Source organism: Parathielavia appendiculata (genome assembly GCF_033297405.1).
Source record: "Parathielavia appendiculata strain CBS 731.68 unplaced genomic scaffold N657scaffold_7, whole genome shotgun sequence".
Taxonomy (NCBI): domain Eukaryota; kingdom Fungi; phylum Ascomycota; class Sordariomycetes; order Sordariales; family Chaetomiaceae; genus Parathielavia; species Parathielavia appendiculata.
In genome coordinates this window covers 324,198-351,416 of record NW_026944226.1, presented here as the reverse complement: position 1 = coordinate 351,416, position 27,219 = coordinate 324,198, and the positions used below count along the sequence as shown (strand labels likewise).

At 55.8% G+C, this 27,219-nt stretch overlaps 7 protein-coding genes across 7 annotated transcripts; 4 read left to right on the top strand and 3 right to left on the bottom strand.

Moving 5' to 3' along the window:
* Positions 1–1,939: 1,939 nt before the first annotated feature.
* N657DRAFT_597383 (uncharacterized protein) lies at positions 1,940–3,844 on the bottom strand. Its single transcript, XM_062790024.1, has 2 exons — positions 3,640–3,844; positions 1,940–3,574 (listed from the first exon to the last, which is right to left on the bottom strand). The coding sequence occupies exons 1-2, from the start codon at positions 3,688–3,690 to the stop codon at positions 2,291–2,293; spliced, it is 1,335 nt and encodes a 444-aa protein (XP_062646867.1). The 5' UTR covers positions 3,691–3,844; the 3' UTR covers positions 1,940–2,290.
* A 1,558-nt stretch (positions 3,845–5,402) lies between these two features.
* N657DRAFT_656415 (uncharacterized protein) lies at positions 5,403–6,465 on the top strand (the record flags this gene model as incomplete). The annotated part of the gene is made up of 3 exons (XM_062794697.1): positions 5,403–5,582; positions 5,685–6,078; positions 6,137–6,465. The coding sequence occupies 3 exons, from the start codon at positions 5,403–5,405 to the stop codon at positions 6,463–6,465; spliced, it is 903 nt and encodes a 300-aa protein (XP_062646866.1).
* A 1,641-nt stretch (positions 6,466–8,106) lies between these two features.
* Positions 8,107–10,434, top strand: N657DRAFT_664189 (4-aminobutyrate aminotransferase). The gene is made up of 2 exons (XM_062795223.1): positions 8,107–8,868; positions 8,922–10,434. The coding sequence occupies exons 1-2, from the start codon at positions 8,552–8,554 to the stop codon at positions 10,132–10,134; spliced, it is 1,530 nt and encodes a 509-aa protein (XP_062646865.1). The 5' UTR covers positions 8,107–8,551; the 3' UTR covers positions 10,135–10,434.
* Positions 10,435–11,162: 728 nt separating this feature from the next.
* Positions 11,163–14,960, bottom strand: N657DRAFT_645813 (histone-lysine N-methyltransferase, H3 lysine-36 specific). The gene is made up of 3 exons (XM_062793013.1): positions 14,068–14,960; positions 12,404–13,992; positions 11,163–12,354 (listed from the first exon to the last, which is right to left on the bottom strand). Exons 1-3 carry the CDS (start codon positions 14,468–14,470, stop codon positions 11,548–11,550), a joined length of 2,799 nt encoding a protein of 932 aa, XP_062646864.1. The 5' UTR covers positions 14,471–14,960; the 3' UTR covers positions 11,163–11,547.
* Positions 14,961–16,382: 1,422 nt separating this feature from the next.
* N657DRAFT_447298 (uncharacterized protein) lies at positions 16,383–17,393 on the bottom strand. Its single transcript, XM_062787419.1, has one exon. It carries the CDS (start codon positions 16,969–16,971, stop codon positions 16,435–16,437), a length of 537 nt encoding a protein of 178 aa, XP_062646863.1. The 5' UTR covers positions 16,972–17,393; the 3' UTR covers positions 16,383–16,434.
* N657DRAFT_447265 (uncharacterized protein) lies at positions 17,376–19,194 on the top strand. Its single transcript, XM_062787418.1, has 3 exons — positions 17,376–17,806; positions 17,875–17,989; positions 18,056–19,194. The coding sequence occupies exons 1-3, from the start codon at positions 17,780–17,782 to the stop codon at positions 18,916–18,918; spliced, it is 1,005 nt and encodes a 334-aa protein (XP_062646862.1). The 5' UTR covers positions 17,376–17,779; the 3' UTR covers positions 18,919–19,194.
* Positions 19,195–25,428: 6,234 nt separating this feature from the next.
* On the top strand, positions 25,429–26,943 carry N657DRAFT_681236 (uncharacterized protein; the record flags this gene model as incomplete). Its single annotated transcript, XM_062796364.1, has 1 exon — positions 25,429–26,943. The coding sequence occupies one exon, from the start codon at positions 25,429–25,431 to the stop codon at positions 26,941–26,943; it is 1,515 nt and encodes a 504-aa protein (XP_062646861.1).
* Between the last annotated feature and the right edge of the window lie 276 nt (positions 26,944–27,219).

Below are 27,219 nucleotides of genomic sequence, written 5' to 3'. Positions count from 1 at the left end.
TGGCTTGGAATCGAAGGATGTGGTAGCTGTAAAGTGTTGAACAGTCTTGGACACAGCGACATGCGACACGCCGAACGCGGCTGCCACGGTGCGTTGGCTAACCCCAGCTGCCACCGCATCGCAAATGGCTGCACGTGCAGCAGGGCTCAATTCCTCGTGTTTCTTGCGACCAGCCGTCAAGATGCGGCCCAAATCGGTCAAATTGAGTGCCATTTGGGGAAGTTGTGGTGGTGTGAAAAGTTCGAGGATGATAGTGGACGCGTCGAGGAGACGCGTAAAGTGGGTGGGGTGGTAACAGACTTTTGGAACCCCACTGTAGCTAGGCTTGCCGCACATACCACAGCACCAATTTTCGTACCCCCCCAAAAATCGCTATCATCCGGCTGCATTTCTTGCACTCCCTCCTCACCTACGGCCATATAGTCTAATAGATCGTATACATCCTATAGGAAGTGACCCTCCAAGCCTTATTCATCTCTTTTTAGCGCTCCGGCGCTTACTTAGTGCCTCGTTAGCCTTACGGAGCGAAGAGACGTCTCGCAAAGAGTTACCTCGTGTATCACAGCTATTATGCTCTTAGTAAGCTGGTTCAAAGCAGCTGACATCGAGTGGCTGGAGCTTATGAGAGGAGTGCGGAGGCATATAGAGCGTGATAATATTGTTCTGCTAGTAGTAGAGCTCAAATTCGGTCGAGTAGTGGCTTTCGTAGCCGTCGAGAATCAACAACCGGTATTGTTATGGGTGGGCGTAACTGACCACTACGTAACACCTTCAAAAGAGGGACCGTGGTTTAAGCTGTCCAGCCGAACCAGGAGTTGCGCACATGAACCTCACACTGTCACTACTTGTGACAAGTATTTACCCTTTGTCTGAAGCGCCGTATGGTAGTCGACGCGCTTGATCTACTTTAGGGTAATCGCATTAGTAGTCTAGCCATTGTCGGTAGTTGCGATGCGCCAGTTAACTGGGACGTTGCACCCGGTATACCAGTTTGCAAGGTGGTACTACGCAGCTAAGATGATGAAGGGAGGGATAGCCAGCCGAGAGCATTAACTCTTTAGATCACCGTTGCCCATTTACGATTGCCAGACTGGGCCAGTTTTGCTTTGCCAGGGCTATCAGAGGTCGTAACTACCATACCCGCGAAAATGTGCCCATCATAAACCCAATCTCGTCGAAGTTGTAGACATCGTCAATCGCGATACTGTACTTAGCTATAATATTCCTACAAGCGCAAACCACTCGCCAATGACCTTTGGATCCTCGCACTTAGCCCTCTGGTAGTCGTGTCTACGTGTGAAACGCATATGGGGCTATAGCTAGCGCTTGATAAACCGATGCGCCTTGAATTTGCCGACAGGAAGCGCGTCGCGTTCGCGGAGCAGTTAGTTGGCCATTTCTTCCACACCACTGAATCTCGGGGGAAATTTTCGCGTAGAGAGCTCTTACATATATTGAACAATAGCCTCCTCTTCCAATTGCATAAGCTTTCTCGAATTAGGCATGGTATCGTATCGTGCAGGCTTGCCGGCGCGTCGGTGCGCCAGAGTTCTACGGTCGACCCCGTAGACTCTGGCTGCGGCTCGTTCGCTTAAATTCCCATCCTTTTGAAGTGCTCGGAGGGCCAAGATTATCTGGCCTTCTTTTAAAGTAGAGGGCAACTTGGATGGTGGAGCAAAGTTGTTGAGTGTAAAGGTATCGCGTCGCGTAGAAAGTGGGTCACTCGCTGATATGGGTACTCGCTGAAAATGTCCGTTAGCCTTTTTTTTTTCGGTCTCTCACTCTCGTTTCTCTCTTGCAGGCAGACAGTTGGGGCAGTAGAACAGCGGAACACATGATGCTTTCTATGATGGTGAGCAAAACACATATTATACTCAGCCACGGCGTGTCAGGGGTTACATCTGAACTCGGTGAACGTCGAAGTTTCGTTACCCGAAGGGACTACATAACTGCGTCTTCACCAGCGATAAAGCTCCGATGCCCATGCTGATGTGATATTGAGGATAACTCTCGCTTACGTTGCCCTTTCTGCCTGCTACTGTATTCAAACCGGTCATACCGGATGAAATCCCAAGAGTAAATAAAAGTCAACCTACGCCGCCCTATCTCGCCATTTCGACCCAACACCCTGTTCCAGCCCTGATCATCCCACCCAAGTCCGTATGCCCTACTTGATACAACCAGCAAACTCGACTACGTAAAAGCCCAAACGCCATTGCATGCACCGAACACCCCCACCAGCATATACTACATCACATGTATGATACATGATAAGAACCCAATTTCAGGTTCAAGTAACAAACACCTTCCTGATCTCTCCCGCGTCGAATACCTCCCCAGTCACCAGGTCCTTGACCCGCCCCGCGGGCAAGCCCGACTTGGCGGCGTACTCGTCGAGGCGGGCCTTGCCGTAGACGCGGCCGTTGGGCAGCAGCATCAAGTCGTGCTCGAGCAGACGGCTCTTGCCGTGGTGGGCGTAGCGCACGTTGCGGGCCAGCGCGTTGAGCTCGGTCGAGCAGATAGGGCAGACACGCGTGGTCAGGGAGGCCGTGCCGTGATGGTGGTGGGGTTTTGGTGTTGTTCTTGGTGTTGTTGGTTGGGTGGTGCCGTTGGTGGGTTGGTGGTGGTGGTGGTCGTCTTCTTCTTTTGGGTCGGATGATGGGGTGGGAGGTTGGACTTGTTGGGACCGGGTGCTGTGGCAGGCGGGGGTTTTGAGGGCGGATAAGCCTGACGAGAGGGCGATGTGCAGGAGTGGGGTCGGGGGCAGATTGAGGAGTTTCAGGTGCGCCTCGGCAAACGAATCGGCGAGTTTCTGCCAGCGGGAGGCGCTATAGAGTGACGCGTACGGCTCGAGGGTCGTGTCAGGTCGATAGGCGAGCAGGCCTGCCATGTTGCTGACTTCATCCGGGTATGTGTCGTTGAAGGGGGTGATGTGCTTCTTGGCGTGGCTGATGGCCTCGAGCATCTTGGACGTCGAGCCGATGCGCATCATCTCGATGTACTGCTGGCAGCGGAGCATAAACTCGAGATTGGACTCCATCTTGCGCAGCTCCTTCTTGTTCTCGTTGCACCAGGCCAGCGCCTCCTGGACGCTGCCCGCCTCGAGCGATTTGCGGATCTTGCTCATGACGACGAAGGTGTCAATGTCGACCAGATCGCGCATCTCGCGTTCGTCTGCTAGCGCTATTGCCGAGGAGTCATAGCCGTGCCGGAGCATGTAGTCGACCAAAAGACGGTCAAGGCGTGTGCGTGACCAGGCCTCATACCTGACGTCGTCGACCGTGTTGAGGTTGGCCAGCTCGCGCAGATGCGCTCCGCGGGCGTCCAGCTGGCGGTAGAGCCGGTCCTCTTCCTCAGCGGCGGCAGTCAGCTTGCGCTTCAGGCCGCGCATTTTGGCCAGCATCTGGTCGAGGTTCTTGACGACATCTTGGGGCGACGTCTTGCCGTTGAGCGAGCCGTTGGCGGTTTCTTTCAGCAGGTTTTTGACTGAGGTAGAGTCCCACTCAAAGGGATAATGCACAGAGCGAAAGTTCTTGCGCAGCAGCTCGTATGGGGTACGCAGGCACGGTTGGTCCTTGGGAGAGAGGTCCATTGTTAGCAGAGCGCGAGTGCAGCGGTGTCTCCATGACGTCGTCTTACAAGAAGGAGGTGGTTGTCGTGGTTGATTTTGGACGCTTCGAGGTCCGCCATGGTAGCATCGGTGCTTCGGTCAATCAGAGTTCGAGAGGCCCATGCGAGCGCTGTTGCTCTGATGGTCTTGAATTGGGTAGGGGCACGCACTCCGAGCAAGTCGATGGTAGGTACGGAGTACGGATCCGTAGTTGGCCTGTGTCGGGCTCTGATTCGGATCCCGGAAGCACCTAGTGGCCAGGAGACCCACCGTGGATAAGGATCCGATAACGTTAGCTTGCTCACATTGCTCTCATTTGCCGGCCTCTGTGAAGCGGGGCTCTAGCTATCATCAGTACCCTAACCCTCATATCCCTGCTTTGTCCATCCCCGTTAAACTCTCCTAAGAAGTAAAGAAGTTGAAGAGGCTACCTGGGGCAAGGAGTCGGGTGCCTCGTGATCTGTTCAGAGGGTGCAATCATGTGCCAGCCTGTCTCACTCTGCCTCGACGGTCAAGAGGGTTGGTACAAGTGGGGCAGGCGATGAAGGCAGGAAGCTTCCTGATGGTGCTGAGGAAACCGATGAGTGGCTGGCGATAGACAGAACGAGGTATGGTGTGCTACCAGTGTGTGGCCGACAAACACACGTGCTGGCCAGGTGAACACCTGTCAGGCCGGCCATTCCAGGATACTATCGAGGATAAGTAGCAAGACAGGGCCGCATATGACACATTGTTACGCATGGGTTCGATTGTGGCTGCCCAAAAGTTTCGAAACAGAGGTCATCAGGAGTTTTCTTTATTTTACTCAAGATCCCAACAATTCCACCTCGACGAGAACCATAAGGAGACCGGCGGACTGTGGCTGATCGCATGCTCATGCATTGCATACACATTATTCGGTAAGTGATTGGTCCGTGCACCCGATCCCTCAGCGACCCGCATCTGCGGCCTGCGATTCCCATTTGATTCCGTGAACCTCCCAGCCTCAGCTCACATGATCTCCTCTCTCACACAACTCCGCAACAGCGACCATCAACAGGTGCCGTAAAGCAAGCACGCGAGTTGGTTATTCGAAACCAGGTATGAGGATTGCCCCTATGTATTCTCCATCTTATTTGATGGATTCAGAAACATTTGCACCGATTTGCCCCGTTTCACAGGCCCTTGCTAACTCTCTTGCAGTGACTCGTCACGTTTTCGGGCACGTTCTCTTTCTTCACATGACCACGACCTTAGACTCGGCTGCTCCAACCACAGAGAGTAAGGAACCATTTCTCGCAGGTCAACGTACCCATCAAGATGGGCATGTGCCGTATCAATCTGTCCGCTTCACTTGTTGCGATGCCTGGTGCATGGCTATCGCAGGCGCCGATGCGAAACATTCGGCAATGGGATTCTGCGCGGCAGTGACCTCTCAAGTGAGAGATGCGCTGAAACTGGCGTCGTCTCTTCGAGGCCTGCATCGCTGTCTCAAAGCGACAAGTCGCTTCTCTCGGACTGCCACTTGATGCTCTCCGAGATGTTACACATGGTTTTTCTCGACACTCCTTCGCTGTCCTCCGAATCCATTTCACAGGTTTTCGCGCCACGCGCTTTGCTAGTGAGCAAATTGTAGCCGGCAGGCCTCAGTTCGCCGTCTTCCCAAGCATCACGGAGCTAGTCGGACAGTGCTGCGTTGTCGCTGAGTGGCCTCATTGCGAAGGGCTGGCATAGGCTTAGATACAATGCTTCAGTAGTTTAGTTTAGTCGACACTGACCTCTTTCTCTAGAGTTGACAAATCCACAACCCACCATGGCCGCGACTGTCGGCGTCCCACATCCCAATATCTCTGAGGTTTCGACCAGCCCTGGCCACAAGCGGAAGCGCGCGAGCGAGTCTGCCTCGCCCGACTCGCGCCGCAGCAAGCGCGGTGCCCCTGCCGCAACCATGTCGGCGCCCAGCACAGAGCCCCAAGCATTCTTGGGCGACACAGTGAGCATCCAACCCAACTCCGCGCCAGCACCCGCCTCAAATCCCCTCGAGGTGGCCGCCCAGGCGGTCGCTGGGCTCACCCGCAGCGAGCATTACGCGCAGGCTGCGCATGACCATGTCAATGTGGAAGACTTCAGCGCTCTCGCTCAGGCTACCGCCGCCGAGCACAACGATGCGCCCGACACAAGCAACGCCTCAAGCACCGCAGCCGCAGCATTGAATATCTATCCGTCGCTCCATGTGCCTCAGTCGACGGAGGAGGCGTTCGCCAACCAGCCAACGCCAGATAACCACCACGAAGACAACACGTACAACAGCCATGCCGTCAACCAGCCGGCGCCGGAAGACTTACGGTTGCCACCGCCCCCCACAACCATACAGCAGCCGCCGCCGAATGGGGTGCAGCAAGAGCAGCGGTACAGTGCTCCGCCGAGCACAAAACCAGCGGTCGGCTCCGAGGAATGGCACAAGATGCGCAAGGATAACCACAAGGAAGGCAAGTCATGCCCTCCCCCTCATCGCCCTGATGGTCTAGTATTCTGACAATTATGCAGTGGAGCGTCGCCGCCGAGAGACAATCAACGAGGGGATCAATGAGCTGGCCAAGATCGTTCCAGGCTGCGAGAAGAACAAAGGTTCCATCCTCCAGCGGGCGGTTGCCTTCATCACGCAGCTCAAGGAGAACGAAACGCAAAATATTGAGAAGTGGACGCTAGAGAAGCTGCTCACAGAGCAGGCGATCGCCGAGCTCAGCCAGTCCAACGACAAGCTCAAGCAGGAGTGCGAGCGCCTGTACAGGGAGCTTGACACGTGGAAGCAGATTGCGCAGAATGCCGGGCTGCAGCTGCCGCAGCAGAAGGAGGAGCCGGGGTCCAGCAGCTAGGTACCTGATGGTGCCCTTGCTCCCTTTTCTCCGGCGGCGGGCGCTGATTCTCGCCTCCTAGTGGATCGATTGCTATTCACCGAGCTGGAGGCGGCGCTCAACCGGCTGCGTTCGGAGCAGTTCGATCCGACTGAGGAAAATACTGGGCTGCTGGACCGGCTGTACAAGCTGTTTGACCAGGTCTGCCGAGAGCCTTTGTATATTTCGGAGCTCGCTCGCTTCCCGCGGCTGGGAGCGGTTTTCTGCAGGATGCGGCTCGTGGCTCTGACCGCGGCGCCGGAGGCTGGGAAACCGAGTGTGTGAGGTCTGATGGAGGGTATACCCCGGAATGTTTTTCGTCGTGTTTGGTTTTATGTATGGATACGAGGTTTCCTTTTGCTTGGAAGAGGTCTTTCATCTCCCATGGATCTGTCGTCGCGATGATGGTGGTAGCAGTCGGGCGTTTGCTAGCTCTGGTTTTGGCACATCTTAGGCTAAGGTAGCTTATGTCTGGTCTTGTCTAATTCTCTCTGTTATTTCTGCGAGCGTTTCCTTACAGTTCTCTGGGAATCAGTCACGATGGACCTTGATGGTGGTGGGCGTTGGAGGTTTGATGCAGGCCATGCCTTTCGGGGGCGGGCCGGCATGATCTGTTAGCGGGACGGCCGCTTTCTTTTGCAGAGAGGACTTTGATATACACAGAGTTTAGGTGTCTTGGCTGGGTTTGCACTACGAGGTCTCCAAAATTTATAAAATACATTGACACGAGGGTGATAAGATCTCGGCCGATATCCGCAGCACATAGGTACTGTGAACGCGGTGCCGGTAGTCTTGTCCCCTTAACCGTTGCCTGCGGTCCTGTGGACAACCTCATTTGCTTGGGCGTATCGGCTCCTTTTCGTATTGGGTTATCGTGCAACGCTGCAGAGATGCGGATTGATTAGCCTTGGTTACCTTAATATCAGACTAGTACTCCGTCTTCCCACGGAAGCTGCCTGGCATTCGGCGCCGAGGCCGAGTGGTCTGTCTTTGCTTCCTGTTTTGCGATAGCGGGCCGGGTCCTTGCCGAAGGTGCCCCGCACCGCGCCAATGAACTGAGCAATTGGCGCATGTCCCACTGATAAGCACCAGGCCGATTACCAGTTCCCCGCCCAACTGACCGTTCCTTGCAGGCGATTCGCCATTGGCCCCGTTTGATCGACTTGTTTATTGGCACAGCGCCCTAACCTTCGGTGCACAAATGGTGAACCCCATTGGTACAGAGCCCCACCTATAGGCGGCTGGGCCAGGCCAGATGTGGCGCCGAGCCCGCAAGCTCTAGCTCTGGGTTTTGGGCTTGCGCACCGGAGCCTTGGAAGCCATACACTAGTGTATCAAGGCCTAGAGTACATATTACATTGTAATGGTCCCGATCTGTTTGATTAAATCTGTTCAGTTAAAGTAGCTAAGTAACGTCATTAGTGGCCTTGATTGAATAGGGTAGGTGGTGTTGGCTGTAGAATCTCAGTGCAGCTTATAGGTGGGCCTGAAACCAAAAGGGGTTCAGCTCCTGTTCACCGAAGCAGGGGGTGCTGTGCCAATAGACAAGCGAGTTTGACCAGATATGTGCCGTACCAGAGCAATCCGAAATGCATTGCTTTCTGAAACCATCTCACATGGACACTTTGACGAGGCTTTCTTGAATTATGCTTTCAGTTGGTGGCCATGAAGCTGTCACTGCCGGAAACAAAGTACATTGTGCCGCCTCTCTTCTTGAAAGCGAGTTGAACGTTGAAGAACTTGGACTGACGTAATTGCATTCCTGCTCCTCGACATCTCCCCATGCCACCGCAGCTGCCCCGCACCCGAACCACGCCAACCGGACCCTGGCAACAATGAAAGGATGACGAGGACGGCGAGCTAGGGCCATCGATCGAATATAAGCCGGTGATATCCTTTGGCAAACTTCCCTCTGGGTTCATTTTCAACCTGAACACCTCGTGGGGCGACACAAGATTGGTTCATCCGGTCATACGTTGGTTGCTCTCCTCAGTTGGGTTCTATCCGAGTCTTCCCTGGCTGAGAGCTCGCGTATAAAACCACAAGGACATAGCCCATAAGGCGGACCATGTCGGCGTGCAGAGCACTCCGGGCCAGCAAGGCTCTCGTGCGCTACTCTGCCGCTCGACTGACCAGACCGGTTGCGGTGCCCCTCGAAGCTCGCCGGCGGTTTGCGGTCTCTGCTCCTACCATGTCGTCCTTCTATCCCGACTGGGAGCCCGATGGCCCTACGGTCAAGACCGAGATCCCCGGCCCCCAGGCCAAGGCTGCCATTGTCGAGCTCAACGAGGTGTTTGACACGCGCAGCTTGAACATGCTTACCGACTACTCCAAGAGCACTGGCAATTATATTGCCGATCCGGATGGCAACGTGCTGCTTGATGTGTAGGTCGGAGGCCCTCATCGCAAACCACATGTTGCTGACACCGCCGTTCCAGCTACGCCCAGATCGCCTCCATCCCGCTCGGCTACAACAACCCGGTTCTGCGTAAGGCCGCCCGGACCGACGCCATGATCAACGGTCTCATCAACCGTCCCGCCCTGGGCAATTTCCCTCCGGCCGAGTGGGCCGAGATCCTCAGAACTGGAATCCTCAAGGTTGCACCCAGCGGGCTCAACCAAGTCTTCACCGCCATGGCGGGCTCCGATGCCAACGAAACGGCCTACAAGGCCGCCTTCATGTACCGACGGCAGCGCGACCGTGGCGGGCCCAACGTGGAGTTCACCGAGGAAGAGATGAACAGCGCCATGGTCAACCAAAGCCCCGGCGCCTCCAACCAGCTCTCCATCCTCAGCTTCAAGACGGCCTTCCACGGCCGCCTCTTCGGCTCGCTCTCCACCACGCGCTCCAAACCCATCCACAAGCTCGACATACCCGCCTTCGACTGGCCGCAGGCCACCTTCCCCCAGCTCAAATACCCGCTCGACGCCCACGCCGCCGAAAACGCCGAGATTGAGCGCACCGCCCTCGACGAAGTCGAGCGCCTCATCACCACCTACCACCTGCCGCCCTGCGCCGTCGTCGTCGAGCCGATCCAGTCCGAAGGCGGCGACAACCACGCCACGCCGGCCTTCTTCCGCGGCCTGCGCGAGGTCACGCGCAAGCACGGCGTCCTGCTCATCGTCGACGAGGTGCAGACGGGCGTCGGCGCCACGGGCCGCTTCTGGGCGCACGAGCACTGGGACCTGCACGACCCGCCCGACATGGTCACCTTCAGCAAAAAGGCGCAGACAGCGGGGTACTACTTTGGGAACCCGGAGCTGAGGCCCAATAAGCCGTACCGGCAGTTCAACACGTGGATGGGCGACCCGGCGCGAGCCCTGTTGTTCCGCGCCATCATTGACGAGGTGGAGAGGCTGGATTTGGTGAGGCACACGGCGCGGGTCGGCGAGTACCTGTACGAAAAGCTCGAGCGGCTCGCGGACAAGTACCCCGGGGAGTTCAGGAACCTGCGCGGCAAGGGCATGGGCACCTTCATCGCGTTTGACAATCCGCGCCGGGACGAGTTTCTGGCCAAGGCCAAGACGTTTGGGGTCAATATTGGTGGGAGCGGGCAGAGTGCCGTGCGGCTGAGGCCGATGCTCATCTTTGAGGAGAAGCATGCGGATATTTTGATCGATGTGTTGGAGCGGATTGTTACGTCGTGGTGATGTCTCCTGGGCTGAAATTGGGGTGGTTGATAGCAGGGGATTGGAGGAACATCGGGAGCTGGGGTTGGTGATTTTTTTCAAGTGCTGAGGGGTGGGCGGCTTAGAGAGTGTTAGGTTTGCTAGGCTGGCATATGGGGTACTATGCGCGTGGCATGTAAGCAGTGATAGTTGTGCTGGGGTTTCAACCAGCTCTTGCTGTTTCTGTAGCGGTCGTGAGAGTTTCGGCTGTAGGTAGTGATGATGTCTCTACCTCGGACAAATCCAGGTTCTAAGTTGGCGTCTATTTCAGCCAAAGCTCCCTAGGCCTGCGGCGCTTGCAACCTGGTGCAAGCCGAAAAGGGTACGCACCTCCATTGCGTGCTGTTATTCTCTTCTTCATTCATCCACCATACGTCTGTCGCCTTTGCCATACCAGGTACAGTACATGTCGAATATCCGGGGTATATATCCCACCGCAGTAGAGCCCCGTCACCGCGAGCGCCACGCCCACAGTGACCTGGCACCCACACACGCACCCTACCCATCCATCCGTACCCAAGACAAGGTCACGTCCCTCCCATTCTCGAAGAGAAAGACAAGTATGATCCAATCTATGTGTGCCTCGGGCCATGTACACTGTACTTTGTAAAGGTATGTATTGTAAACTCCGTCGTTATGTTTCCCTGGCCCTAGCCCTCCCTGCCCCTGACCGCGGATGTAGTGTCCATGGCATGCATGCATTATCTTGAAAACCGATCCATCTATCCACCCTATATGATATACACCTTCTCCCGTTACCGCCAGAGGGAATTGAAGGCTTGAAAACAGGAGGAATGATTACCAACGGGAACAAGCGATGCGGTGGAATGCCACCGCAACCCTAGTGCAACCCCCATCCCCTTCAAGTAGCCGCGAGAATAGCGTCAACGGGGATTGCCGTTCATGCTGTAGCACCAGGTAAGTACAGTAGCATGTTGTCGCCCTTCAAGGTTCAGCCCCCTGCCGCCCCCCTTTCCGCGGGCCCCCCCCCCCCCCCTTTTCCTCTTTTTCCACCCCTCAATCCCACATATTTGACACCTAAAAAATGGCACCAATGCCTCAATGAGCAGACGAGTAACGGGTTTAGAGTCCCTCCGTCTAAAATGATATTTGTAGTAAGCAGGCATCGTGTCCATGTTTGTCCGAACCATGAAAAACAGAAAACAGATCCTTCCATTTCCCTTTCCTTTCCATGGTTAATTCCGAGATTTCCACTTCATGCAATAATAAACATCCGTCTATGCCTATCAGGGCCAGCTAAAAAGACAGGAAAAGCAAGAAAATATTAATATATGTTATATGTACGTCCCCCAGCTTCCTGGCCCGATTTTGAACAGGCAAGCTTTTCTTCACCTGCCTTCCACTCCTTCCCAGGAGCATTTTCAAGCGCAGCTGCTAGTGACTCAGCACGGCCTGTTGTTGCTTCCGAGCCTGCTGCGACGGCTGGTCCATGTCCATGTCCATGCCTATGTCCATATCCGTCACCGGCGCCGCGACACCATTCGCCGCGCGATTCCCTCCTCCCTCGTGGTGGACCTGCGCTTCGTCCGCCAACCGCTGCGCCTCCTCGTTCTCGCGCATCAGCGCCTCTTCCTGCTCGCGCATTGATCTCTCCTCCTCGGTCGGCGGGGTATCCATCGGCGGAGGCGGCGGTGTCGGCGGGCTGGGTATGATGGTGGTGGCGGCGTCATGGCCGTCGGCATCGGCGTCGGCTTCGTCCTCCTTGGCGCGCTTCACCGACGGCGCTTCGGAGAGGGGTGCCTTGGGCGACTCGGCCTGGTCGTTGTCGTCATCGCGTTTGCGCTTGAGGCCCGTGGTGGAACTGCACGGGCTGCTGGCGGCACCGTCGTCCACGTCCGACATGGCCGCGTCGTCCTTGAACGGAGTGGCGACTGAGCTCGGCGCTTCACCTGGCTCACGGGGCTTGGAAGACGTCATACCGGAGGCTGGCTTGACGGAGCTCTGGGCCTTCTTCTTTTCGTGCTCTGTGTACTTGACCACAGCGCGTTCGAAGAAGTCTTGGACGTACGCCTTGACCTTCTTGGCCTGCTTGGGCGTGATGAACGTCGGGTCTTCGACGCGGTTGTTCTTGTAGTCCGAACCGACAAGCTTCTTGTTGACTTCCCGAGCGAGCTTTTTCAAGTCGTCCTTGGGCAGCATGCGGTGAAACTTGTCCACAACGTGCTTCACATGAGGGAATAGCTAGAAATAGTCAGGCATGCGCCCACAGTCGGTACGGGACAAGACTCACGGTGTTCTCGTAGATCTTCATCTGCTTCTCGATGGGCAGAGAACGCCACTTTTCCTTCTTGGGCTCGCTGGCCGGTGTGCTGGACCGCTGCGGCGTGTGGCCTGCCGAATGCCGCGGTGTCGGTTCCTTGGTCAGGCTGTCGATGATGCTTTGGAGTGTCTTCTGATCCTGTTGCGCCTTGGAAGACGCCTTGGGGATCTCAATGGCGGGCTCGGTAGGACGCTGCCACTGCGTCTTGCCGTTGACATCGTAAAAGTAGTACCGACCCGTCTTGTCAGTGTGCACAAACCAGCCTGCCGGCAAGTTGGTAGGTGGTTTCCGGACTCGTTGCGAAGCGAAGTAACTGGCGTTCCGCTGCGGGATGCTGCTGCGGGGACCTGTGGGGATTACGATATTGACAAAGGGGTCGGGGGGCTTTGCTGGCTCATCGCGATCCTTGTTTCGCCGCTCTTCTTCGAATGAGTTGATAGTGCTTGGCCCTGTATGGTCGTGCTTCTTTCGCGGGATCCGGTACGCTGTTTCCAGCTTGCTCCATTCCTCAAGCAATCGTTTCGCAGCGAAAGCGACCTCCTCGTGCGGCGACGAGGTGAGGGGCTGCACAGCTCCTTCAATCTTGGAATCCGAGATTTTGTTTTTCGTGATCCTGGGGAGCTGGTACAGGATTTCGAGAATTTGCAGGACGACGTTGGTGTCGTCTCTGAAAGTGTTGAGAGTGCTCTTCAGGATCTGGTATCCGTGCATCCTCACCACCCTATGGCGGAGATGCTCATCCTCAGTGGCTTGAAGCCGCGAGAGTAGCTTGACGGCAATCCATTTCTCTTTGCATTGCATGAGTGTGGCCATGACCTTGTTGACGCCATCTTCGTCAAGCGCACGGGGCTGCAGACTGTTGATGTACTCCTCGTCATCCTCATTCGCCTTCTTTTTGCGGGGCTTCTTGGCAACCGCCGTGTCCCAGCTGTCGCCATCGTCGATACCGAGCGCCTCGATCGTTGCAATCGGCAATTTGGTCGCGCGCTCTGTCTGCGTCTTGCCGCCGATGAAGCCGACGCAGTTGGGCTCGCCGCAGTAGCAGGGCTGCGGGTCGGCGCCATAGCGGTCCACGTTGTAGTTGAAGACCAGCTCTTCGCCGGCCCGAATTGCGCGGGCGGCAAAAATGCCCATGCGCAGCTTCTCGCCCACCACCCACTTGTCCACATAGCAATTCGGATTGCACGAGTGGTTGCAAAACCGGCCCAGGTTTCCTTTCTTTGTAGCGTCGACAAACTCGGACTTGGTCAGCGACATGAAGTAAAAGTGCTTGATGCCCTCCATGTCGTATTTCATCATCCGGCTGCGAAATGTCGGCTCGTTGATGACCTCGCCGATGTACTCGAATACGAAGTCATTAGGCTGCAGGTCAGTATCCGTCCGGAGGCCGTATCCCTTCTTCTCCGTCTTGATGACCGAGACTTTGGCATACTGCTTGCGCTGGAACCGCTGGTTCTGACAGCCATCGCCGCAGTTGCAGTCGCCGTCGACACATTCGATTTTTGTTGCCCGATTGATGCAATCCGAATCTTCACCGCAAGCGTGGTTCTGGCCGTCGCCTGCAAGGGGAAAGAAACCAGTGGGTTAGGCTGGCCCATTACCCAGGCGCCGGGGCGTCAGGGAAGACAACTTACGCCAATCCTCAGCACAATCGCAATCCAGCGCGTCGTGGTCCGAAGACCCCATATTCCTAGAGCCATAGAGACAGTCGTTGATTACCTGAAATGTGCGGCACGCATCTGCGGTAGCATCTGGGAGATGGCCGAAGAGCGGAGGGGGACTTCTCGACATCTTTTGCGACGGCTTGCGTGATAGTTTCGGTGCGGTGCCGTTGCCGAGCTCGGAAATGGATGCGCTGTCGGCGGCAGACTTTGCGTCGTCGAGTGACATGCTGGATGCGGGCGAGGCCATTTTAAGCCCGTTTGGCGTGGGGGAATCGCCCGTGTCCTCCTTTTTCACCCTGACTCCATTGGGTTTTGGTCGTTCCTCGAGCCCGGGCCCCGCCGCCATGCCCGAAGCACGATTGCTTCCCTCCATGCCAACCAAGCGGTGCGCGCAAAAGCGCCGGCTAGCAATTGGGGGTCGAGTGCCAGGTTGAGAGGCAGGCGAAATTGTTGCTAGTCCGAGATGCGCGTTCAAAGGATGGAGTTGGTAATGTGGAGTAGAAAAAGGACAAAGCACATGAAAGCAGTACGTGGTGCCAATGGTGCGGAAGAAAGTTGGGGAGAGTTCGGGGGGGCGAGGAAGCCGGAGTAGGTTATGGAGGAAGCTATTCTGTTGCGCGCCGAGGGTGCTGCATGGCAATTGGCAACTGACGACTCCCAAACCGACAGCGAGCGGGTCCAAGCGAACCTCTCGGCGATGCAGTGAAGGTTCCGTCGCATCCAGAAACTAGGCTTGCTTTTACTCCTCGACCTCCATATCAGCGGGACTTGATATCCCACAAGCGGTGCTCCCGCCCGAAGTGCTGCGCAGTGTGCTGGGGGTTATGAGATGGCGTCTCAATGTCGCAAAGTTTAGACAATCCATCACAGCGCCAATCCTCACGCGGTCACGCACAGGCGCACAGGTGGGGCTGACCCGATTAACTAAATTCAACGCAGTGGTGGACCAGAGCCTCCGTTCTTGCTCGGTTGTCGGTTCAAGAATATTCCGGCCCTTACCGCGGAATGTGTCCCGGTTCTTGAACGGAAGCATCCAAGTCAGAAACGGCGGAAATTGTTCCAAAAGCCCAATAAACCAGGCGTAATCCAGCTGCCAAAGGTATGATGATCATGACGAAGACTCCCGTTGCGTACTGAGGGTATATTGAGTTTCCTCTAAGTTTGAGAGCTATCCGGCGTGATCTCCAAGACATGATAAACCGGTCTGCCATGTAGATTTCACATTACGTGCCTTTCATCTTAACTGGCCGGCCCCAGATGCCCATGCATGAGTTTGGATTGAAAAGAACGGTTGGCCACCTTCCAGTGTCAGAGCCAGCCATCGACTCCATGCACATGCTTTGCTATGGTAAGGTACTCGATGGGATAAGTGAGTTTGGCACCTCCGGGCCGGTCCTGTCCATTCCTCGAGGCTCGATTCCAAACCCCCATCCGTAGGTCAGCGTAGGCAATTTAGTTTTAGTTTGCATTTGAGTTCGCCGCTGACTTCCAGAGGCACAAGGTACTTCGTGCTGCAGATGCTGGCAAGCTGGCATAAGGTTCATGGCCCTCTGCCACGGAACCTTGCAGGCGGACGGGAGCGGTGTGCATGGATATGCAATGCGGAATGATATCTGGCCGTCACAATGGAACGTCATGACAGTCCTAGCCCAGAACGACCCTCTATATAGGTAAGTAGGCATGGTAGGAGGCTGTAACCTGTAGGAAGTAGGAGATCCTCGCCGCGAGCCAGTCCCGATGCCAGCTCATCGTGCAGCAGGCATGTGGAGCGGTGCCCAAGACACAGCCCAAAGGCACATATTTAGAGAGGCGGTTCGGTGCTGATAACTTGATGTCTTGTAATCCTGACTTGGTCTCCAGCTCTTCACGAAGATGTCGTCAATTCTCCTACCGACTAACGGTGCGGCTCTTTCAACAGCCGATCGAAGCTCAGGGCGTGTGACAAGCTGATTGCCGCTCTCAAGAAACTGCCATTGGTGAACAGTCTCGCCGTTGCAGCCAATGGGCCCGCCTGAATGGGCCACTTCCACCTCTGCCGGTGGGTACCCTCTCTGACTTACAAGACCAATTGGGCTGAGTCTTCGGAATAGCATCGACTTCACCTCTCAAGCCGCTGCGTGCGATTGCCAGAGTCCATCGAGACGACGCTCGATTCCATAAAGAAATCTTGTCGACAGCTGGATGGCGCGGACCGGAGATTCCAGGTTGGGCTCTTGATCAGGCCGAAACCTGAGATGTCTCTTCCCCAGACTCCTACACCCTATCATGGCCGGCAGAGCGTTAGGGTCACATGTGCAGCTGCACGCCTCTCCATGGTGCAGATGGTCCGCCCATTCATCAATCGACAATGCTGCAGCCACATGTTGCGAGACGCTGATGTACTCCCGCTACTGCAGGCCTGCAGAACTGGCAGTCGCTGCCGCCCTTGAAAACTCGAGTCAAGCGAACACCTTGCCGACGCACGTCTTCAATCGCGGAAGGAAGGTGTTCGCTGGGTCCCGGACGAAGCCAAAACCAGGAATCGCTGGACCGGTTCGCCGTGCATTCGAATGGAGCCGGGAGATGGAAGCTGCCTGAGGAATCGCCATAGTCGGACAGTCTTTGCGGCTTGCTTGACCGGGCGCCGATGAGAGCAGTCGACTCAAATGCCCCGTGCTTGCCAGACGACCCCAACGGGAGGGACTGTGATTGCCCTCCGTCGGTCTGGTGGACCGACCACGCACAGGGCTGCATTGATGTGCACACCATCTCGCCTCGATCCGACTGCACTCCACTAGCCACCTGAGCAGTCACTTGATCTCGCTGCAGCTGCATGCTCTGTGAGACACCCAAGGAAACCACCAAATTTCCAGGCGGGACGCAGATGCGCGACATATGCACAGCGCATCCAAGGCATTGCCAGGTGGAGATTTGCGCAGCTGATCATGCCGAATCCGTTAGCTGACTCGGGGGGAGCATGAGATAATCCAGTCGCTCCCATGCGCTCCTCTCGTGGTGGTGGCCAGGAAGATGCCCAGGTCGCAGAGGACTGGAAGCACACACGGCTCAGCTTCCATTTCAACACTGATAGACATAGTGGGCCGTGCTTTGAAGCTTGGGCTGATGAGGAGGGGGTTTTCCAGCACTAACAGGGGAGCATCTGTGGGTTTTCGGTGGAACTCTGGTCGCTTGTTTTGCAACACTCAGGCCCCTTGCACCGAAAGACGCGCGCTTCGCACGGCTCGCGTGTCTTTGCCGCCCACGCTCCCATCCGCCCACCTGTCAACCACTCGATTTCCCAGCTTGCGAGCTTCTGACGCCTGGGCCGCGAATGTCCTTATCCAGGGCGGCACCTCTGCGCTGACGGTTTGTCTCCCCTTTGACAGGTCTCGACACTCGTTTAATCTTCGGTCTCTTCTTTCGCCTCGATTCCTTTTCTTATCGCCAGATGCAAGGCGCGCGCACGCTGTAACCAGGCGGCTGTTCACCCCCTCATAAATCTCCAGAAACCTTGCCTTACCTACGGCTTCGCCACTGCGCCCTAATGCTACCACCAGAACTGGGATCACGAGCGGCCTGTTTCTTAAGTGACTGATCATATCCGCACTCTGTCAAATGACTGCCCACCGCCGGCTAATGACACACTTCTTCCCTTCCTTGTCGTCTTCTTCACTTCGAAGGCACCGGGGACTTGATTTCAGCCATGGAGTCCTTTAACGAGGCCGAAAAGGTACGGTACTGCCGTCACTCAACCCCCGCTTTTGCCCTTCACATGACTCGGCCTTACCGTTTACGCAGCGCTTTGTTCTCGCGGAGATGATCAAGCTTAGCCAGGTGGACGTCGGCGTCCTCGTCGACTTTGTCAAGTCGCATGGAATCGAACCCGACTGGCTCCATATGCAGCTCCCCAGTGGTAGGCAACGCTCCTATTTTTGATCTTTGAGCTCGAGAGGGCAGCCCGGTTAACCTACGGCGGCAGGTCGCACCATGGGTCAATGTCTTCATGCGGCAGAAACCATGTTCAACACGCCCATGGCCCCTCCGCCCATGATTTCCTCATTGAAGCGAAAATCACTGGGCGACCTCCCCGACTTTGAATCCTCCAAACGACAGGCCATGGCCTCTCCTGGCGAGGTATCCCCGCGCGGCTTTGCACTACCCGCCAATCTGCAGCCCGGTCTGCCCGCAAACATACAGCCTCGCCCGAATGGCTTCGCTCCGGCTCCGTCAGCTCCCATCCCATCAGTCTCAGCGTCAACGTACAACCCGACCCCGGTAGCCCGTAAGCGGGGACGCCCTCCCAAGGCGGTTCAGGGGGCCACCTGGCAGGTGTCGACTTACCCCCCCATTACGCCCGCCCCGATTGCGCCTTCTCCGGCGACGACTACCGCTCCGCACCCACGCAGTCCGGGTCTGCAACAGCCGCCGGCGGCGCCTCAGGCGGCGTCCCAGGGGCAAGACACGAAGCCAAGAAAGAAAGCGCTGCCCGAGATTGCGCCTCGACCGACCCTCGGAGCGCCGGGCTCAGAGACAACTGTCCGGTCTCCAGCAGCGGCAGGCGGAGAAAATCAGTTCTGGCGAGACGAAACGAGCCGTAGGGAGTACTACCAGGCTCAGGGTGCAGACGCTCCAGTCAGCGCGAAGGATCGTCCGACGTCGACGTATGCTCCCATCTTGCCGCGCCCACATAGCCCACGGAGTCCTCTCCCGCCACCAAGGGAGTTGGTGCGCCCGGCGTCAGCAGGACCACGCCATGATTTCAGGGAACCACTCCCAACGGCCGCTCCGGAGCCGTTGAAGAACGAGAGCAGGCCAGCGACAACAGAGCCGATCAAGACTTAGATCGGCGCTCAACTGATACGGGAGGGTTATCATGCTAGGAGGTGGGGCAGCAGCCCCTTTTTGTTGCTTCTCTCTTTCCGTACGCACCCAGGGTATACAGGACAGGGGAAGTCTTTGTTTTCTTCCTTTCCATGGATGCTGGAGATATACGCGCACTTCATCCTACCTTGGGACCTTAATGCTCTTGCCCGCCACCGTATACATCGGACATGGCGGCACGACAGCAACGAAAGCGCGACGACGCGACGGCGGCCACGGCCGACATACTCCATGAATCACGATTCATCCCATAAGTACCTTACGTTGTACGATATGGACGAGATGGCTGGCTCATGTGAATGGGCACGAGCACGACACACTCTGCATATTTCTTTTGACGAATCAACTACGATACTAGACGGCCGGGAGCGACCATTGATCTGGGCTGGTTTGTTCTGTTCCGTCTCTTTCTCTCTATTCTTCATCTCCTGTTGCTCTGATGCGCACTCGTGCGTTCTCCTTATTTGTATGGAGGTAGTTCTCGCACTCTCTCTCTCGGCACTCTCTCTCTCTCACTCTCTCTCTCACTCTCTCTCTCACTCTCTCTCTCACTCTCTCTCTCACTCTCTCTCTCACTCTCTCTCTCACTCTCTCTCTCACTCTCACTCTCACTCTCTCTCTCACTCTCTCTCTCACTCTCTCTCTCGCTCTCTCTCTCGCTCTCTCTCTCACTCTCTCTCTGACACTCGCTCTGGTGGAGATGACGACGCATCAGCCATTCGGCAACGGCGGTAACAAAAACGTTCATGAAGGAGGGCCAGCTGGGTAGTGGTTGGTCGACATGGAGCTGTGGCATAGCTGTACCAAGACCTGGGGAACTTCATCGGGAGAAGGAGGGCTCTGGGTTGGTAATTGTAATTCATATTGGCAGGCAGTATATAGCGGCAGCTGGAGGATGGTTGATTCCTCTAGAAAATCCAATTAGATGTGTTTCTGCCACTGGGTACGTTGCTCTTCTCGGAGTACGTCAAATGAAAGGAGGCAAATCCCATTCGTCAGCCAACAATAAACGTATATTCATACCTGCTTAGCTGATACTGTAACTTGTTAAATGTCACCGGACACTCGGTTCAGCTTTATACTGCAGGAGACTTCGCCCTGCCAAGGCTGTAGGTAGTCTGGGCCCTTACTACATACCACCTTAGGTGCCCTTGAGCGGTGCTGCGGATTTGGGGCGAGATTGCCTACCTCGTAGACATGGCATACCCGCGGACTAAACCGGCTCTGCAACCAATCAAGGCGTATCTACCCGCCTTTCCTGTCCACCAACCAACTGAGTGACAACGTAAGTGGTATACCAGGTATTCTTTGTTTTAGATGCCTCCTGACCCCATTCTCAGTTGGCCAAGATGCTGAGAGAACGTTGAAAAAGAGGAGTGCGGTTTCATCTGCGGTCGAAGGCTTCAAAGATATAGGAAACATAGCGCTCTCTCATTATCAACTCCAGTCCTCCACTGCTCGCAAGATACCTGCCGTATAAGCGTGCTGTAAGGGTCGAATACGGAGTGCCAGGTCCCTGGAAATAGGAGGACTTGCCGCTGATCAAGTTAGATGGGTTCGCTATGTCCTAGTGAGGTAGCGTAAGTTAATTAGGGTAATGTATTACGAATGACCCTGAGTTACGGTTGATGTGGACGATCCGGGCCGGCTGGGAGAGTATGACCCTGGGTAGCCAAAGCCCATCAGTCTGTCTTGATTAGGGATGATCAGCGTGAAGCTGAAGTAGCGTTTGAGTCGGTACTTGTATCCTGACAACCTCCCAATTGGAGGCCTTTACCTTGGTACTTTTCAGGTTGCTCTGAAGCACTCCTGGGTTGACTGACTATCAACAGAGTGAACGTAAAGAGATCTCTGTTTCATGCCTGACAGACTTCAAGTTGGATCCGGACTGTAAATTGCGTGTGTATATACTCCTATTCATGCCTCCGACTACGGTAGATGCGCTGTTCTGACAGCAAGCCGGAATGACTAGGGACGGTTCATCACCTGCCAACCTTTTACTAGAAACGAGGTACGTTCATTTTCCAATACACTTCGACGTGGGTTATGCACCTTTGATGAGCCTGATTTCGTTGATTTCGAGGCTCCACCCTGTCACGTACTAAGCGGTCTTCTTCCAGTATGTCTATCACGATACGCTGGACATGGCCAGCCCAAGAGAAGTAAAGTCGAAGGAACTCGATATCATAAGTCAAGTCAATTTTGGAATCGAAATGCTGAGTCCGGGTCCTTCGTCAGCGATGAAAGACAGCAGCGCTTGGTTCCTGAGATCCAAACGGCGACTGAATCTTCACTTAAAGAACAAGGTCTCGTACCTTAGTTGGATGATCAACTAGTGTCAAGTGAAATGCTGGGTCTTATTCCAATGTGTCTTATCATGATAAAATAAAAAATGCCAGGGCCCAACCGGTGACCTCTACGACATGTTTTGGAGTCCATTTCTGACAATATACACTTTCTTCACATCAAAAGTGGTCTCCAAGTCAGGGTCGCGGACGACGTTACAATGTTGACCTCAAGTAATCCGTACATTACAGCCAACTTCGGATGAACCATTCCTCCACGTCGCAGACAACGCCGACTTGGATCTGGTCAATCCCGTCTGACATCTCGCCTTGGCAGCCAAAGCAAGCAAACCAAGACGTTCCTAGCAGGATTGGGTCAGCACTGAGAGAAAAGCCTGAGGACGGCGAACGTCAGAAGCTTGAGGTCCTGACCGTTTCCGTCCCAACACCGACTGTTTTGGCATGAACACAACACACCCGTGCCCACTCGACACTGCCCCTGAGAGTGGGCCTCTTCTGTTAGGGACTCCTTTGCAATGAAACAAGCTTGGCTAGCGTCGGAGATGCCCGCTACCTAGTGCAAAACTCCAGAAGACGCCCAGGAGAAACTGACGTTTGGAGGTTGCCTGTTACAGAAGGTTTAAAAAGCTGGTGAGTGACTGTCCGTCAGCACCGCAGAAGAATAGAACACCAGCAAACAAACGCCCTGCAGGAGAGAGAAGAAAAGACCAACGAGGTATCCGTAAGCAACTGGGATGAGATCCCTCAGCTCCACGAAGAACATGGGCCTTGGATCCAATCACGGGGCGTTCTTCGGGCCGCTTTGAGGAGTGGAGTGGTAACAACAAATGGATGCCTGAGACGCAATGCGCGAAATGTCATCAGTGACAGGGCGGAACAGGGCTTCAAGATTACACCTCGAAATTGACATGAGAAGGGAGTGAAGAACACGGGGGAGTTTTCCAGGTGCTGGTGTCTGTCTGAGGAAACGAGAAACCGGAACCCTGTGTGCGTGCGGTGGAGCTGATGACCAACAGGAAACTTGAAGAGAAAATGAGAAATGAGGGAAAAGAGCCTGTCTGGGAGAAAAAATCCGACGGCATTTGGCCTGCCACGGGCCGCTGTACCAACTGTTACGGAGTAGTGCAGCCAAAATTTCGTTCTTCAAAAGTTGTCCTTCCGACCACCTCTCCTCACTTTCTTGAACCAGGTTCTGGGACGACCGGGTTGTTCTTGAGCAAACAAAACCGCCTGCTTATCCTCGAGAAAATACCATCTCTGGAGGTAACCGTGAGTTTCCCGTCTGCCAGTTGGGTATCAGGAATCCGCTGCCATGGCAAACATGCTTCGAGTCCTCCAAGTGTAGCATTATCAACCGACCCGAATTTGGAAACAGCTCCGTCCAGTAAACAATTGACTCCGAGTCGTCGGGGTCCCTGGGACGGACTTCTGATCACCGATCGTCGATCGTCTCCAGCGCTGTTTCCAGAATCGCTGTGGCTGATGCCAAGCAAGCCAAACTCGCGGCTTTGTGGGGTAACACAAAACAAGATGGAAGCCCTCATCCCTCACCCCAGCTCGCACGGTTTTTGTCTCTTCAAGATCGATCGAATGCTACCTCGACCGGGCATTAACTCCACAAAGAGACACAATAGCGATGAACGGGACAAGTCCGAGGATTAGGGCACCCATTATGCTGCAAAACGACGGTGCGACCCGGTAATAGTTGAAACAAAGACAATTGTGCGTCGCGCGCGGTCTGGGTTAGTGCTGCTTACGCTCTGACGCAGGTACCGAACGTTTGCCGGCGCTGGGCTGCATGGGGCCTGACCCACGCTGTCAGGACCAGTTAAACGGTCCCAAGAATGGTAATTGTATTATACATACTCGAGTACTGATACGTGCAACAGGGTTTTCTGTGGCATCTCTCAGCTACAAAAGCCGGGAAAAGATTCTTCGGGGACACACCTAGCCTCTTTTGAGAAGCAATCCCTAAGCAGCTCAACTGCGAGTTACCGCACTATGCACACGGTAGATGTCTCCTTTAGATACCTGACATAACACGTTACCTGTAGCTTACGCCAAGTTCCTGCCGCAGGCAAGCCCCTCTGATTCGCCAGTTCCCGCTCTCCGCTCTCCAGAGTTGCTCCGAACCGCCGTTGAGTTCGGTGCAAACCAAGGAACGGCGAAATTGCGCTGCTGAACTACAAACCCCGGGGTACACACCCTACCCGTACCGATATACCTACACGCGGAACATGCGCAGCTGAGGTTCTTCCTCGGTAGTTTGTGCTACGAGGACTAGGTTGAGTCGGTACACCCAGAGGGGCTGCGATGACTTTCCACATGGGAACCCAACATGGAGCACTCGAAGCAGCAAGACAGCCAGGATGCCGTCATTATTGATAGAGAGAATCCGAGCCGAGCACCAGTTGGCGATTGAGAGGGAAGCGATCCAGTTAATTTACAAATACAGCACAACAAGTGGTAGCTGACTGCATAGTGCCTGGGGTGACACCCCTCTCACAGACGCCTCTTCTGCAGGTCAGATCAATCCGTACGAACGCGCCGGATGGCTTTGGGGTGGGGGCATTGCTCGTGTAGCTCAATTCCCGCATTGGTGCTATGGTCTCTGCGGGATCTGGTATGATCGGGGTGGTTGCTGTGCCCGATAAGGGATGCCGTGTTCACTTTGGATTCTGGTACGTGAAGTATAGTGAAGCCACTACCAAAGGCTTTGTTTACCTTAAGTTTCCCCAAGCCACAGGGCTGGCCCTTAAAACCGGGGTCTGAGGAGAAACACTCGAGCCAACAGCTCCTGCTCTCCTGACTGACTTTGAGATGGCAATGCAAACAATCGTCAAGTTTGGGTTTCAGCTAACCCCCGACGTGTGCGGCTATGCATCGCGATCAAACAGCTCGCGCTAGCATCGTACATTGTAATGTGATCGTCATCGGGATGGGATCGGTTCCGATCTGCCTTTCGCTCTTTGCTTCTTGCTGAGATCAAGTTCTCGCTTGAAAACAACCCCCAAGTCTCGACGGAGCCCGAGCACACAGCCCATCCAAGGGTGGCCCTTGTTAAACGGTCCGTCGTCTCCCAATGCCACGCAGCCCGCCCACACCACCCTCTTCCACACCAGGCTGCCCAGCAAGGCACGGCAACTCCAACCTGCAGGTTCAGGGCTGGGCAGACAACAAGACGGACCCAGAGGGCTCCACGCGACCCGGACGCGTCTTACGCAGTGCCTGGTATCTATTTGTGTGCGGTTGCTACATTTAGCCGGGAGAGCCCACGTCCAGAGAGGGCCGCCGAACGCATCCCAGTTTTTATGTTGAAATTCGTACACTTTCTCTCATGCCGTTCGTTCATTCATCCAACACAGCAGCGAGATATTCTTCGTTTGACCTCCTACTTGGGGCAGAAAGGAAACCTTTTCCAAGTGTGACACACCACACCCACACGGACGCTACGAAGCAAGAAGGAGCATCAGCCTTCTATTCCTCGCGGCCGCCTACCATCCAACCACTCATTCCCACGGTCTCACCCGGGCACCTCGACCAACTCGTTTCCGTGTAGCCCAGGTCGGATTGCCTACTGTGGCACAATCACTTAGTGACTAACCCAGACGGCAAAAGACTGGAATGCCGTTGTCTCGGTGCCGGGCCCTGTGACCAGCCGCATAAACACACGACCGTAAACACCAGCCCGGCTGATATCGGCGCCGCCCCGCAGCAGCCGTGGACCCGGGGAGGCTCCGTTTTTGCCATCGTCTTCCGCCATTGGCGCCGCCTGGCTGCTCTTTTTCCTCACCATCAGCCCGCGAAGGGTGACGCTGGTTCCCGCTTCGTTGCCGCGGCGGAGAACCGGGCGTTCGATCGATCGCGGCCAACGAAACACCGCCAAGTGCAGGCTGGTCCTTGCAGTGACCTGGGGCATTCGGCGTCTGGAAAGGCGAAAGACCGGCAATATTCTCTTTTGTTTAAGGACTGAGGGGAAAGGAAGAAGAGGGTGGAATAGCTGGCTGGTGTTCGTTGCGGGGCGACACATCCGCACGGCTGCGCGCAGGCGTCTGTTTTGTCAACAGACTGTACCGTCAAGGGAGGCCGATAAGATCCTGTTTCATCACCCATCGGTTCGACTGGGGCTGTCTCACCTTCATATCGGCACCCCAGAGTTTGAGATATGGCAATCCCCCGCACCCTCCCCGCCGCGCTGGGCGCGGTCGCATTCCTCCCGACCACGACCATGCTGGCCATTCATGTCATTCTCGCTCGCTCGCAGGCGGACCGGGCATCCTCGGTCAGGACAACAGCCATCGTTGCGGCGGTCCTGGAAGCCATCATCTTCATTGCCATCCCCTTTCTCAGCATCTCCCATGTGGCACCATGGACTCCGAAACCGAGGTGTTTCAAGACTATTTGGTTCGGTACAGGCTTAGGCTTGTCCGCAGTTGCCTCTGCGGTCTCGGTGTCGAATATCGTCTGCCTAAGCCGGGTAGTTGACGATCCTCTAAGCACCATTCTGGGCTGGAAGGCGGGAGAATTTCTGGTGGGCTCGTCAGTCGCTCTAGGGCTGGCATTTGCGACACAACTAGTTTTCTTCACCTTGCATCTCATCGTCGGGCGGACACTGGGATCACATCCAGAGATCTCGACCTATCTCGACCAGGCCAACCGGTCCGCCCCGCGGATCAAAACCGTGCCGTACCATGAAACGACGCCGGCATCGGCCGCCAGGACCCGAGACAGCGCGTCGTTCGATTCGCCGACTCCTCCAAGGTCGAGCGGTGGGCGCTCGGCAACCGAAACCATGAGCTCAATACGGACTTCCCTCTCACACGCCATACGACCCATCACATCCAGGACTCGTCTGCTCTCCGTCAGCCGGCGGTCATCCAACCGGCCCCTGTCCCTTGACCTGGCCGCTCCGCGCGAATCCCGGTCGCGCTCGACAGCAGAAGAGGGCTTCGACACCTGGGACACATCCGCCGTGGACCCCGACAACCGCCAAACAGTTCTCGAATCCTCCTCCCCACCATCCACCCGCTTCCTCGAGACCATCCCCGCCAGCCCGGCACCAAGCCGCAGCCCGAGTCCCGGCACGGCGCTCGACGTCTGCCTCAACGCGCCGCGCACCCGCCGCAGGAGCCGCAGCTACAGCCCGGTCTCGTCCCGCACCATCCAGGCCCAGCGGGCGGCCTTCACGCAGCAGGCTTCGCACAGCGAGGCCCACATCCACCCGCTCTTCCGGTCCGACTCGCCGGTTCCGCCGCCCAGCGCGACCCCGGGGACCGTGGTCGTGGCGGCGCCCAACGCGGGGCAGGTCATTTCGGACCGCCAGAGCATCCGCAGCATCGCGAGTATGCAGAGGTTGAGGAGCGAGAGCTCGCCGGTGGTGCCGAGCCCGCTGAGTCGGGCCGCGTCATCCGAGTCGTTTGTTGGTGTTCGTGGGAGGAGGAGGGCGGAAAGTAATGCTTCCCCGGAGATGAGGGAGGAGGAGGAGAGGAAGAGGGACGGAGAAGGGGGATTGCCGGTGATGGTTGCTGAGGAGGATATGGAGAGGAAGATGACGCCGCCGATCCCGGAATGGATTCTCACTGCTGGGTCGCGGTCGAGCTTGACGGGTTACAATAGCCGGAAAAGTGTTCGGACACCTGGGGAAAGCGAGGATGGTGTTGAGCTACATCCGTCGTCATGATCGTTGGTGGAAAGGGCTGCCTATCGGCCATGTGGGGGCGTTATTTTGATGCACCATTACTGGGACTGCTGTGGACTAGAAGAGGTCCGGGCAGCCGTCTACTTTCCTTGGGTCTTCCAACTGGGTGGGTGGTTTTGTGGCCGGGTGTCTGGGGGGTTGACAAAAGATACCACTGGGTTGATACCTTAGCACGGCGTTGAATTAGACGGGGTAAAAGGAAAAGGACAGGATGGCTTGTTTTGACACAAGTGGGAGCCGTAAGCTAGTCAATAGACG